The sequence below is a fragment of the Gopherus evgoodei genome, chromosome 9, assembly GCF_007399415.2.
Source record: "Gopherus evgoodei ecotype Sinaloan lineage chromosome 9, rGopEvg1_v1.p, whole genome shotgun sequence".
Taxonomy (NCBI): domain Eukaryota; kingdom Metazoa; phylum Chordata; order Testudines; family Testudinidae; genus Gopherus; species Gopherus evgoodei.
Window position 1 is genome coordinate 10033951 of NC_044330.1, and position 13626 is coordinate 10047576.

Sequence of the window (13626 nt, forward strand, 5' to 3'; positions counted from 1 at the left end):
TGTAAAGTGTTTATAGGCTTGTGAAAAATATTATATAACAATATAGTAACAGCTTGAAGGGAAACTATATTTTAAAACGTAGTAGTTTTAGATTACATCTAGACAACAAAAGTATTTTCAAATTGGATTGTTCTCTCCTTTTCTGCAAATTAATCTGTTTATACTCCCTCATGCTTGTTGCTGATGTGCATTAGAATGGTAACCTACATGTTCAAACAGCATAATGAAAGACTATATATCTCCTTGAAAGAACAGAGGGACAGAGTAGAACAATTACTCTCTTCATGGTGGTGAATGCTAGTAAGTTCATTATACATTGTACTGTGTTCATTTTTTAAAGTTGTTGCTTCTCCTGCTTTTTATATGCTTCATTTTTTTAAACACACACTACATTTTCAGTTTCTTCAAATCCAGTCCTCCTGAGAAGCTACTGCTAGTTTCTATTTATGGCCTTCCCAGTGATGAGGCTCCAGAGCTCTCTCAACAGAAGAGAGATCTAGGCCACTTAGCTGTACAAAACCAGAGGTTTGCATAGACCTTCACAGACAAAAATGAGGCATGGTCACCACTCTGAGGAATTTACTATCTAATTCCTCAACTGAGAATCAGGTTCTATCAGTAACCCATTTCCCCTACCATCCCTCCTACATCTCAGAGAACACCAGTCTTCTTGCTGTTTTCCTTGGGCATATAGGTGTTCAGATACTATGGTGATCCTATTTCTGCATATATCACCAGTAACAATATGCAGTACTGGACTTTCAGTAAAACAATTTTTAAAAAAGGGTATGTGAAATGTTAGTTTTGTATTCATATAAAATATAGATAGATGCAGCCTCAGCAGCATATCTGACCCTGCCCACTGACACTCATTCCCACACTGCTTCCCTGTCAATTTCCATACTCTTCTATAACATTTCTTTCACTACTCCCACTCACTAAAATCAGGCTCATTCATACACTCAAGTTTCCAAACTTCCCATCTACAGGCATTGCCACACCCAACACATGTCCAGCACACACCTCCAAATATATCCAAAACAAAGCACATTTCCTCCTACCCACTAGATTCTGCCTCTACCTCCCCACAATAGCCCCAGTTCTCCTTGAACATCTGTGTCGTCCATGGCACAATCAAACCTATTTCTGGTATCTAACTTTTTTCTCTTGCAGCTCACCAGTTTCCCTATATCTTCTCACAATTTCACCCCAGCTACTCAGCACTACTACGTTCTCTAATACAACTGTTTGCTGAACCTTTAACAACATTAAAAACTACAAATAAAATGAAACGTATGTGCCATTGGTTATTTTTATAGAAATGAGAGATCACAGCTTCATCTTCAGATTATCTGAAAAAATACCTTTAATTCACCTGATTTTTTTTTAAGTTACAGCATTTAAAATATTAAATTAAGAACCTTCTCAAGAAAATTGCCATTGTCATCTTGCAATGAGAAGTTCAATATCTGCAGTGGCTGAGCTGTGGGCTCAGACAACCCAACGTTTACACTTTAAAAATAAACAGCAGGTTAAGTAATTCAAAATCTAGGATAGGTCTATGTTACAGGATTTTTGCATATAAAGTCACTTTTTAGCCACACTTTAAGCAGTTACCTTAAATCTACTGGATCATTTTGAGCATGCAGACTGTGACACAATTACCTTTCTACTCCAAGACTAAAAAGATCTTTGAAGAACTGTTCATATTACAGTGCAATTGGAGAAGAAAACCATCATATATATTAAGATCCAGAACTGGTTATACTATTTCAAGGTACATCTTGTGGGAAAGAGACTAGACATTTTAAAAAAACCCAAACTATTTACAGGCAGGCTCTACAGTAATTACATCTTCATGGCAAACATGAAAGATGGATGCACTATATCAAAGCCTTCATTCTTGATGACACAAACAGCCTAGCAAACCTTCTGAGTGTGGATGCAATAAAACAGAAGTGTATAGCCAGATCTGAGATAAAACAATTAATTTCCAGGGACATAAAACTTCAGCATCACACCAAAGCAATAAACAGTCAAAACTGGCAATCATATTGCCACTGGCAGCTCTATGCTTCAAATAAATTAGATCAGAAATAATCTAAACTACAGCTCTCTTCATGACTATAAACCAGTTCTTTACTTTACAAAAAAGTGACAGTTTGCAATTAAACAAACTAGAATAAATGATGAGAGAGAGAAGCTCTAGCCACACTAACATTTTGTATAAATCATGCCAGCCATAAGATAAGTGCAATGAATATATAAATAAACGTTTAAAAATAATGGAAGCATCTATCCATGGGACAGTTTAACTGGGAGTGCACATTTCATTTTTTCATTATAAATTGGAAGGCATTCAAGGGCTACTGACTTATTTTATTGACAAATGATGTAAAGGGAAACAGCAAACATCACTGAATGTTTATTTTTGTAGTGGCTGGGATAATATATGTATTACTGTACAGTTGCCTTGTGTCCCTATCAGAGCACTGTGCAACAGGCATATCAGCTCCTGCTCATTTGAAGGAGTCTCCCTGCACTACTAATCTGTCATAAGGCAGTTTTTAATCAAGTGTCCGACTTAAGATAGAAGATTTTGTTATGTTATCAATTAGGTTTAAAATCTTATTCATTTAGTAACCTCGGCTTCTAAGAGCTCATGGATTTAGAACTGGGACAGGCAAGGATTCAAAAGAGAAAACTAAAAAGGTTTTGTGCTAGGAAAGAGGGGTCCCAGAATTTGTTCACCTACTGAAAAAGCCATTGTCATTCTTCTCTAAAGAGTGTGAGCACCCCCCCCCTCAAAAGATAACAGCTGCAGGAATATATTTTATTCCAGACCAAACAAAAATCCACTCGGATTTCAGCCGCCCTGCCACGTTTGAGCCTCTGAGCGCTATTTTATACACATCCCGCAGTCAGGAGGAAAGACTCACTCGTTTCCTTACCACCGTCAAACTGCACTACACCTGCCATGGGGGGGAGGGGCCGCCTCTCACTTCCTTCGGGGCTGAGGAGCCAGAGTCCCGGACTACTTCAGACCTGCCTCAAGCCTCCCCGTTCGCCGCGGGAGACGCCTGGAGTCAGCGCGGCCCCGCTCGGGACGGAAGGGCTCGGTCTGGGCGTGTTTCAGACGGAACTCGGGACCCTGCTGGCGAGCCGCCCCCGGGCGGCCTGGCCGGGGGTCCAGGCACAGGGGTAAGGGGGGGGGCGAGGCGGGAAAGTTCCGCCCTCAGGGGCGGCTCTGAGGTGAGGGCAAAAGGCGGCCCCCACCGCCCTAGGGCCGCTCCCCCGGGCGAGGCCTAGCGCTCCCCGGCCCCTCTCGCTCAGGCTGCCCCAACGCCGGCCCGGCACCTACCAGCTGCTGGCGGATCCACCGTAACATCCCCCCGGCCTTGCAGGTCCCGGAGTGGGGTTTCCCCTCCAAAGTGCCGCTCGATGCCGCCGCCTTAGTGTAGCCGCCCGCTGCCGCTCGGCCTCCCCATGGCGCGGAGACCCGGCGCCTCCTTAGGTGCAGCGCAGCCCGCCCAGCACCTCGAGCCGGCGGGGCCGCGGCCGCCCGACAACCGCCATCAAACAGCCGCTGTTGTCACCGAGGCAGGTTCTCCCCGCGGTCCGCCCCGCCTCCAGGAAATGACGAGAGAGCAGCACCAGAGTGGGGGGCGGGGCCTGCAAAGGGGCGGGCAGGAGGGGAAGGGGGGAGGGGAGAAATCTGGAGTGGGGGAATGGTGAAGGGGGGGGAGGAACAGGGGGAGCTGAGGAAAGATTTCTAACCTTTGAGCTTCCTCCTCTGCTGCCCCTCCCACTTCGGAGGCGGCTCCTTTAAACGTCTTGAAAAATCAACTACTGTTGCTTTAAAACCCTCCTTTGCTGGGATGCCCACAAATCCCTCAGCAAGAACTGAGCTGCTGGTGGGCTGAGACCACTGCTTAGCCTGCAGCCCAAAACTCTCTCAGTGTTTCCAGATATTCCCCCCGCTGTATGCATCCTGCTCTCACACCTAATTGTATAGTCTGAGGCAGGGACTGTCTTTTTTTATGTGTTTGTACAGGGCCTACACAATGGGTTCCATGTCCATTACTAGGGGTCTTAAACACTACAGTAACATTAGTAATAAAGCTGGGAAGAAGCTGGCGAAAAGCAGAGGAAGCAGTCAGGCAAAGTATATCAACCTAGGGAGAGCCAGCGGTAGGGAGGAGAGAAAGAAGCAGGGGACAAGAAGTTAAAGGGAGAAAAGAGAAAGTTACATCTATATAATGTGCTGCTGCAAAATAAAGACATTAGGCTTTGCTGGAGTAGAAATGCCAGCATGTGTATTTGTTTTTTTAATTGAATTGTGTGTGTTTTGCACAATTCTGGGAATTAGTCAAACTAAAATTGCCACGTTTAAAAACAAATTGAAAGTGTTTAAGCTTGCATCTCCTTTTTGTTGTACTACACAGTATAAACTAGTGTAATGCAGTGGAGCGTTTGACTGGTTCATCATCTTAATCTGTACTGAAACATTTATAGAAGCCTGTTTAAAAAAAACTACTGTTTGATTAAAAGTGGATATTAAAGCATTTTCATAATATGAAATGTTCTCCATGAAATCTCTATTTTGCGCTATTAAAATAGTACTTCTAATAGTGAAAATTAAATAAAGTATTCAGCCCTAAGCCTCCATACATGTACATGTTTAACCATATGGACATATTTGTAGGATGAGGGGCTCTATTCTGCAAACAGTTAAAAGAGGATTATTTTAAGTAGTAAAAGCTTGGGCTCCCAGCTCCCATTAAAGTCAAGGAGAGCTTTGCCATTGATTAAAATAGAAACAGGTTCTTTGTGAAGGAAGATCTGAGTTCTATCCCTGCTACTACCCTGAAGTTCCAAATTACTATAATAGAAATGTAGGGATGGAAGGGCTCTTGAGAGATCATCTAGTCCAGTCATACTGAAGCAGGAGCAATGTAGTCCTGCCTACCACTTTAGTCCAACACAATAATGTGCAGAACTGCATGATGATGGTATTTGCCACAGATCTTATGTGTAGGTTTCAGCGTTTAATTAGAGATTTAGGCAGAATACAACTTATTTTGGACATTTAGTGTGGCTGATGGATGGTTCGAGTAGTGAGATCTCTCCTCTCCCCTGCAGTTTAAGTATATGAAATTATAATTAGAAAAATACTTATCTTTCATTTTTATCAGAAGCACCTCAAACTTTGTAAAATTCTATATTGAATGCTAGGTATTACTGAAAAGATTCAAATACAGCAAAGTTGAATTTCAAACAGCATTACAAACTAAATTAATGTTAAATCAATCCACTTCTGCACTACCACAGTGATTTCACAGTTGCCCAGTTGCCCAGATAGCAATCTTATTGCAAAGCTTCTAGCCAAAAGCTTAACTGATCTTCTGCTGATGTCTTTCAGATAAGAAGTAAAAACAAGGTCCTGACCACTAGTTATTAAAGATTATGGTATTTTTCTGAAGAATGAGGGCATTAGCTGTATTCTTAGCAAATTCAAGAGTAGCAACATTCTGAAAGCCTACATTTCAACATGCAGTTTCAGTTAGATGAAGATATTTTTCACTTCCTATTAGGTTACTCTAGTGGTGCAGTGCATCAAAAATAACTTGAAAGCACCTGACAAACTAATTGATTCCAACATCACATATATATATTGCTTTAAAAAGGAGTAAAAGTTAGTGGAAGAAAGTACATTAGTAGAATAAAGTTATTAATTACCACAACAGGTTCTGAACACTCTACCTTTTACAATATTAGGCAAACACTTGATCCATCATAATAATTCTACCCTTGAGAAAAATAAAACTTTGTATTTCTGGAGTGCCCCTTCTGAGTTGTTCAAAAGCAATCTGTAATCTTAATGAATTAAGCTTCACAGTACACTTGTGTGGCACACATTTTACTGAAGAGGAAAACTGAAGCAAAACAAGATCTGGAGCAGAATTTTCAAAAGCGGAGCCTGAGATTTCAGGTCATACGTTTTTGGGGTTCTCAACTTAGACACGGAAGCCTGACTTGCAGAAAACAGTGAGTCTTCAGCACTTCTGGTAATCAAGCCTCAGGTGGCTGGAGGTGGGCACCCAAAAACTGAGGCTATGTCTATACAACTGCCGGATCAACACTCCAGCGATCGATGCACTGAGGGTCCATTTAGTGGGTCTAGGACCTGCCAAATTGATCACAGATTGCTTTCCAATCAACTCTGGAACTCCACCCTGAACAAGAAGAATAAGGTAAGTCGAAAGGAGGGTGTCATCCATCGACCCAGTGTGGTGTAGACACTGCAGTAAGGTGATCTAAGCTATGTCGACTCCAGCTATGTTATTCAAGTACCTGGAGTTGCGTAACTTAGGTCGACTTACCACAGTAGTATACATATAGCCTGAGACACAAAATCAGAGGCCACTTTTGAACATTTTGATTTGAAGACTTGCTCAATTTTGCACAGTGAATCTGTGCTGAAGCAAGAAATAGAACAAAGGTCCCACTCACCTTGACTTCAATATGAGTAATTATCCTGCAGGGAAAGAATAAGATCCCAGATACTCTGAACCTCAGTCATATGCTTTAGCCACTTGACTAGGCTTCCGTATCCATGGGGAAGATGTTTTCAGTTGTTTACTTAGCAACAAAGGACTTCACTGTCCCGATATTAACAAAAATGTATAATGATAAAAGGACTCTTTCAAAAATTAAATATAAAAAGTTAGAGTTCAGATACGCAATCCTGCAAACTTTTACGCACGTTAGTAGTCCCAGTGAAGTCAATGATGCTACTTGTGTATAAAATTAATCAGCCATAAAGAATTGCAGGATCCATTCCCAAGTGATGCAAGCTCTGGTATCAGGGGGCAGTAAAGATTCCTTAGGAGCCAAGGTTTTCCCACTGGAAAATTCTTGGTTTTTTCCATTTTAAATTTAAATACTTTGTAATTCTTGAAAACCTTAATCTACAAAATTTATATTGGCAACTAAGCTGCCAATTTAAAAAAAAAAGAAAAGAAAACCCTATATACTAAATATGTAGAACACTAGTGATTTCATTTCCAAAGCCACAGGTCAAACTGTCTTGAGTGGCTCATGACCATGAGTGCCAACCTCAAGGCAAATTCTTAATAAACAGGCCACAAACTCCAAACTGGCTATGTGTTATATACTTAGATTTCACCAACCAAGTATCAAGCGTGAGCTACTCAAGCATTACAACAGCCGTAACATGGAGTCACAGACAGTCCCCTTGGGTATTGTGGTCTATCTTGCCACCACGTTAGCTGGCTCCTTATACCAAAAATCACAACAATATTCAGATTACAGCCAGTCCCAAAGGACCAGTTACTTACTCTAGGTCAATTGTACCCTAGATCTCAAACTAAAAATGCTTGTAGCCAATCCTGTAATACTCAGGGAAAAAAATAGTGTTATGCACAAGGTTAAAGCAGGTAAACATACATAAATGACTTTACAGTCTTCAGTTCCAAAAAGTGGTAATAGTTGTTATATATGCAAGTTCTATATGTCCCTCAGGGCTAACCCATTCGAAGCAGCTTGAGGATCCCTTGATTATGTTTAGAAGTATTGCCCTCTCCAAATTCCAAGCAGCAGGGCAATATAGTTCCTTCTTCTCAGGCATTTATATTCTGTTACCCCAGAGTTCAAGCTTATGGGATGAGTTTATGTTCATGTCCCTTCTTCATGGGTGTGTCTTTGTCCTTCGATGTTTTGCGAAGGCTCGTGGTTTCAGTGGGTGTTTTTGTGTGCAGGACCAGCCCTTTACACTAATGTTTCTTTCCTAATGTTTGGTCAGTTACACAATTACAGAGATTTTCAGTGCAAACACTCAATATAACTTTATACCATGGGCTACAGATATTATGAGATCAATATATACACCATCCTGGAATCATTTCATCAAGTCTAAACACAGTCTTATCAACTTAACATCTATTTTAATGCTAACACATAGCAGGAAACCAGTCTGTCCTCACCTATGTATTTGTCAGTGTTCAGTGAGGCCTAGGGTCCTTGGAATGAGCTGGCACCTAGTCTGCCAGTGTCACAGCATAGTCAAAAAGTCTGTGTCAGAGATACCGGGTTACTTTAACACGTCCTTATTCTGCAGGCATTCAATTACCCGGCTGGAGCATCAATTTTATAGATAATCAGCGGCTGATTTCCAGTCACAAGGCCCTGAATCTAAATACACATGCAGATTGTTGCCTGGAGCATCAATCTTCAGGAAAAAGTACAAAGAGACTCCTAGAAAATGAATAGAGCTTTTAAAAAAGAAAATATTCTGTCTAGTTTGTTGCTGCTTTTTTGCTGCTTGCAAGAAATAAGATCTGATGAACAAAAGTAATATACATTTTAAATAGTGACATTTACAAGATTATATAAATGCAATAGAGCTCTGTCTTTTCATTTCTTTTTGCTATGTCTGCTCTTATGTATTGGAAGCTGGATCCTTTGCTTTACCCCACCCCCTACTACTGCTTTTTAGATTTCAAAATCTGTTTTACACTGTAAAGGTTCAACTGCTATCCCTACACTTATATATATATATATATATATATATATACACACACACACATACACACTTTTATCTGTCAGTATGATTTAATACCAAGGCAAACGGAAGAGATTAATTTATTACTAGCAAACAAATGGAGAGTCACAGATCTTTGATAGTTCAATAAAACTTTATTAAAATTAAAATGCTCTGGGCCTCAGACTGTCGGTGGGGATCACTAAGGCCCTAATCCTGGAAGTTGTTCCCTTCAGGCAAGGGTGCAGGAGTTCATCTGTACAGAGCTCATGGCAGAACTGTAGGGCTGCCGGGGCAGGGGGGAGTGGGGCAATTTGCCCCGAGCCCCACAGGAGCCCCCACAAGAGTTTTTTGGGGACCCTGGAGTGGGTTCCTTCACTCGCTCTGGGGGCCCTGGAAAACTCTCACAGGGCCTGGGCCCCCGGAGCTTCTTCCACTCTGGGTCTTCAGCGGCAAGTGCTCCGAAGACCTGCGGTGGAGGGTCCTTCCGCCTCGGGACCTCCCGCCGAAGTGCTGGGTTTTTGGCGGCAATTTGGCAGCTGGGGGTCCTTTTGCCCTGGGACCTGCCGCCCAAGTGCCATCCCAAAGAAGGTGTGCACTTGAGTGCTGAGCAATCTCTGAGCTGTTTCTTCCCACACAGAGCTGATCTCAGTGTCTCTGTGTCCATTTGCAGCTGTGTGTGTCCCTACCAGTGTGTGTGTCCTGGAGAAGGCTTGAGGGCCTGGCCCAGCAGAACAGGATGAGGGACAGGCTGGTGGAATGGGCGGGCTCAGTGGGACCCCAGCACATCAGGTGGCACCCTGAAAAGGGGGTACAACCCGTCACAGAAGGATGTTGCAGTAATCTAGATGTGAGCTGATGAGAGCTTGGCGCAGAGTTTTAGCTGTGTGGATAAGAAAGGCTGTACCTTAGACATGTTATGCAGAAAGAATTGGCAAGACTTAGACCCAGCTTGGATGTGAGGACCTAGAAATAGATCCGAGTTGAACATTTGATGTGCAGGTCATGGCCGTACGTTTCTGGCATGATGGTGGTGTCCACAGAAATCACGCAAGGAGGTAGCGAGGAGGGGAAGATTAGGATCTCTGTTCTAGCTATGTTGATTTTGAGCTGTTGACGAGACAGTCACAAGGAGATGTCAGAAAGGCAGGCTGAAAGTTGTTCAGATAGAAGGAGACATGTCTGTGAGTCATCAGCATAGAGATGGTAATTTAATTTGGTTTGTGGAAGACATTACTCAAAGACAAGGTGCAGATGGAAAACAGGGAAGGACCAAGAACTGAGCCCTGAGCAACCCAACAGAAAGTTGGAGTGTGGATGAGGAGGATCCTCCTAAGGACATGCTAAAAGAGCAATTAGAGAGGTAGGAGAAGAACCAGGACACAGAGTCATGGAAATCAAGGGAGGACAAGATTTCAAGAAGAAGAGCATGGTAATCAATGTCAAAGGTAGCTGACAGGTCAAGAAGGATGAGGATGGAGTACTGGTTCTGAGCTTTAGGTAGAAAAGAGACTTTGGTGAGAGAAGTTTCAGTTGAGTGCAAGAGGCAGAAGCTGGATTGGAGAGGATGATGGATGGAATTGGAGGAGAGGGACTTCAGACAGTGATTGTAATCAATGTGCAATGAATTTAGAAATGAAAGGGAAATGGAGCAGTAGTGGGAAAGGGAAGTGAAGTCAAGAGTGGGTGTGATGCTTTCCAGAGGTACCCAAGGTTGTGAGGCACCTTGTTACCATCTGCCCTTAGTGTGAGGAAGCTTTGTCTGTGCCTGCCAGAAGTCAACTCCCCAACTTCAATGATCAAGGGCAACACAAGCACTCTCCTTTAGGCCTCGCAGGTCCCGCTGTCACTCTACAGATTAGCAATAGACACACTCCAACCCTTGAGCCATCTGAGCATCTCCCTGGAGCATGCAAGCTCTGGTTCACTGGACACTTGTAGTATTTACTGATCTGCTGTTTCCAAAGAAGCAGTACACCCCAGCTTACCAGTTTTACCTCCAAATCATCACTCTGCTTAATTCACAGCACATACATTTGTTTATAATGAAATCATGTAGAAGTTTATTTAACAAAGCATAGAGATTGAAGTTGTAGTGAGTGGAAGAATAGGAAACAAATGGTTACATATAAAATAAAAATCACAACATATTCTAGAGTGCAGACTTCATTAACAAGATACTCATGTCTGAAAGTATTGCTCACCCACAATCCCTGCAGTGCTTTACAGCCAGACAGGCTGTGATCCTTCTTTCTGAGACATACACACCATCAGTTTGCCTCCTTAGCAAAGGATTCAGTTGTTTCTTTGAACTCTGAGATATACCAGATCGAATTGTTGTCTTTATTCAAAAACACGATACTGCTGTTTGTTTCTTCCTGTAGATTTCCTCACTTGTAGGTTTCACAATCTCTCAATTTCGTGCCTGGCTCAGTATGCAAACAGGGAAACTATGAGAGGTATAAAATACACAAATGGCCAGACAGGAAGATAAGTGTCAGTTACCTTGGAAATGTGCCTCTTAGGCAGGAGGTATGTCATCTCCTGGTGACCTGCCTTAACTCCAAGACTGTAAAAACATAATTTTTAGTATAGGTATATAATTCCTTAAATATTATCTGGAAGCATATTTTGCAAAGATTATGACCAGCAGTGGGCTTCTGGCTCTCTCATATGCCAGCCTTTGATGAACTATTATGCAGATCCCTGTAAAACCCTATGCACCCCCCTATGCCAGTTGGCACTAATGGGTCCCTGGGTCATAGTGGGTTTTTTAAGATCAGAAAAACATTAGCGTGCTTGTATTGTGACTAGAAAGAGTCAGAGGAGAATGAGAGGTCAAGGAGAAGAGTAAGGGGATGAGAGTGGGCACAAGGTAGATCAGGAGATAGGATGGGGTAACTGGGACAATGGAAGGGTTAGATGAGAGCAGGTGAAAAATATCTCTGACAGGAGAAAGCGACAAAGAGTCCTGTGGCACCTTATAGACTAACAGAAGTATTGGAGCATAAGCTTTTGTGGATGAATACCCACTTTGTCAGATGCATGTGGTGGAAATTTCCAGAGGCAGGTATAAATATGCAGGCAAGAATCAGTCTAGAGATAAGGAGGTTAGTTCAATCAGGAGGTTGAGGCCCTCTTCTAGCAGCTGAGGTGTGAACACCAAGGGAGGAAAAACTGCTTTTGTAGTTGGCAAGCCATTCACAGTCTTTGTTTAATCCTGAGCTAATGGTGCCAAATTTGCAAATGAACTGAAGCTCAGCAGTTTCTGAACACGGCTACCCCTCTGATACTGTGACAGGAGAAAAAGGCGAGAGTTGTAGAAGAGGAAGAAAGAAAGGAAGACAAGCCGTGGGGAGACGGAAGCTCATGTCATATTTTGTTCCCTTTTTAGAGGGTGCAAAAGATTTAATTGGTATACAGTGGCTGTTGCCCTGTACCAGCTTCTCAGAACCGGCACACATGATGTGTGTATGCACCATGTGCAGTCCAGGCAGAGGCTCCAGAGCATCATGACTTAACCGAATAACTGGCCAGCCAGAGCAGAGCAATGAAGGAAAAGATAAGATAAAAAGCCAAATTTCAGTGTCTCCACTAAAACGGACACAGAGCAGCCACTGTCAAAAGGTCTTTGCCAGAGAGTTTGCTATGAAGACAGGTTTCAGATTAAGCAGTGTGAAAAGATGTAAGAGATCTAGTTTTAATTTGTAAGCAATTTAGCAATGTGTACTCCAGACATTTGCACAACATTTTTTACCTCCCACTACTAGGTTCAGTTGGAGGTCATAGAAGTCTCCCCCATCAGTACATTTTGTGTCACCATGTTTGCGCAGAGATGCTGTTGCACATGCATACAAAGTCTCTTCTGAAGTTGCCTGTGTACAGACAACTAGCAGACATTCTGCACCCTTCCACAGACACCACGTCACCTTTCTTTATGTATAATTATTTTCTGAGCTACTGAAACCTTTTGATAACACCCAGTAAATGGGCTATTTTTCTGGCTCATATTCTTGGTGTCAGCATAATTAGTGTAATTGTGGGGAATGTGATCTTACTGGCCTTTAGCACAGATGACCATAGTTAATGGGGGACTTTTAGCTCAGGTGTTTCTGTATATAAAGGGTCAGTTTCCAAGAGAGGCTGTATTATCTAATAAGCAGGGTACTCCTGATCCTATTCCTATTCTTGATTATCCAAGTGGCTTGGAAAAGTCATTAGCCCAGATTTTTTTTAATTGTCTCTAATTTGGGGTGCCAAACTTTAGAGCCAGAGAAGCTGTTTTTAAGAGATGCGGAACATTAATAGCGTTAAGTAAAGTCAACAGGAATGGCAGGTGCACAGAACCTATTAAAGTCAAACCCTATGTATCTAAAATTGAATTCCCAAAATTAGAGGCCACTGTTCTGGGCCTTCAAGTATGTGCGCCTTGGTGTACCCATCAATAAACTGAGTTTAATACTGTATTTCCCATGCAGACATGTAAGGTTTAATTAAACTATAATGCAGAGTGGGATCTTTACGGGAATGGTGCTGTATGAAAAATTATTATTACTGCCATTGCAGAAATACAAAACAAACACTACTGCTCTTATGTAGCTCGTATGCAATGCTTTATATCTTCCAAGTGCAGCACAAACATTACCTAATTAAAACATTTTACAATTGCTGCTGAATTAGTTATGCAACTGCATGGCATGATACTGATGCAGATTAATTTCTTTTGCTGTACATGGCGAATACTGATTTTATTGAGTACTGTAATCAAATTGAGACCAAAGATTATGTAAATACATAAGCAATCCTAATCCTAATCCCTTTTCTGCCGTCTCACTTTCTCCATCTAGTCCTGCTGCAGTACTAAAGCTACAGCTCTCCCATATTTGATTTCCCTGAATATTTTTATTTTCTTATACTAACTGATCACCTTTGTCTGAAAGCATGAGTGTTCAACTGATACTGGTCTTAATTAAATGAGCGATCCTGTTTTCAATTGGGAGTAGCTTTCTGTCCTGCTTCCCTAGTGTACTGAAAGCTTAAACAGGGCAATGGTATTCTAGTGA

General features: G+C 42.1%; 1 protein-coding gene across 5 annotated transcripts in view; it reads right to left on the bottom strand.

Moving 5' to 3' along the window:
• ATP11B (ATPase phospholipid transporting 11B (putative)) overlaps positions 1-3584 on the bottom strand; it is a 108678-nt gene extending 105094 nt beyond the window's left edge. For all 5 annotated transcript variants that reach the window (XR_004001886.1, XM_030574503.1, XM_030574502.1 and 2 more), the window contains exon 1: positions 3362-3584. Coding sequence is in view for 4 of the 5 variants with exons in the window: in XM_030574503.1 (XP_030430363.1) it covers positions 3362-3388 (27 nt within the window). In the remaining variant the exon portion in view is untranslated. The remainder of the gene's footprint in view (positions 1-3361) is intronic.
• Positions 3585-13626: the final 10042 nt, after the last annotated feature.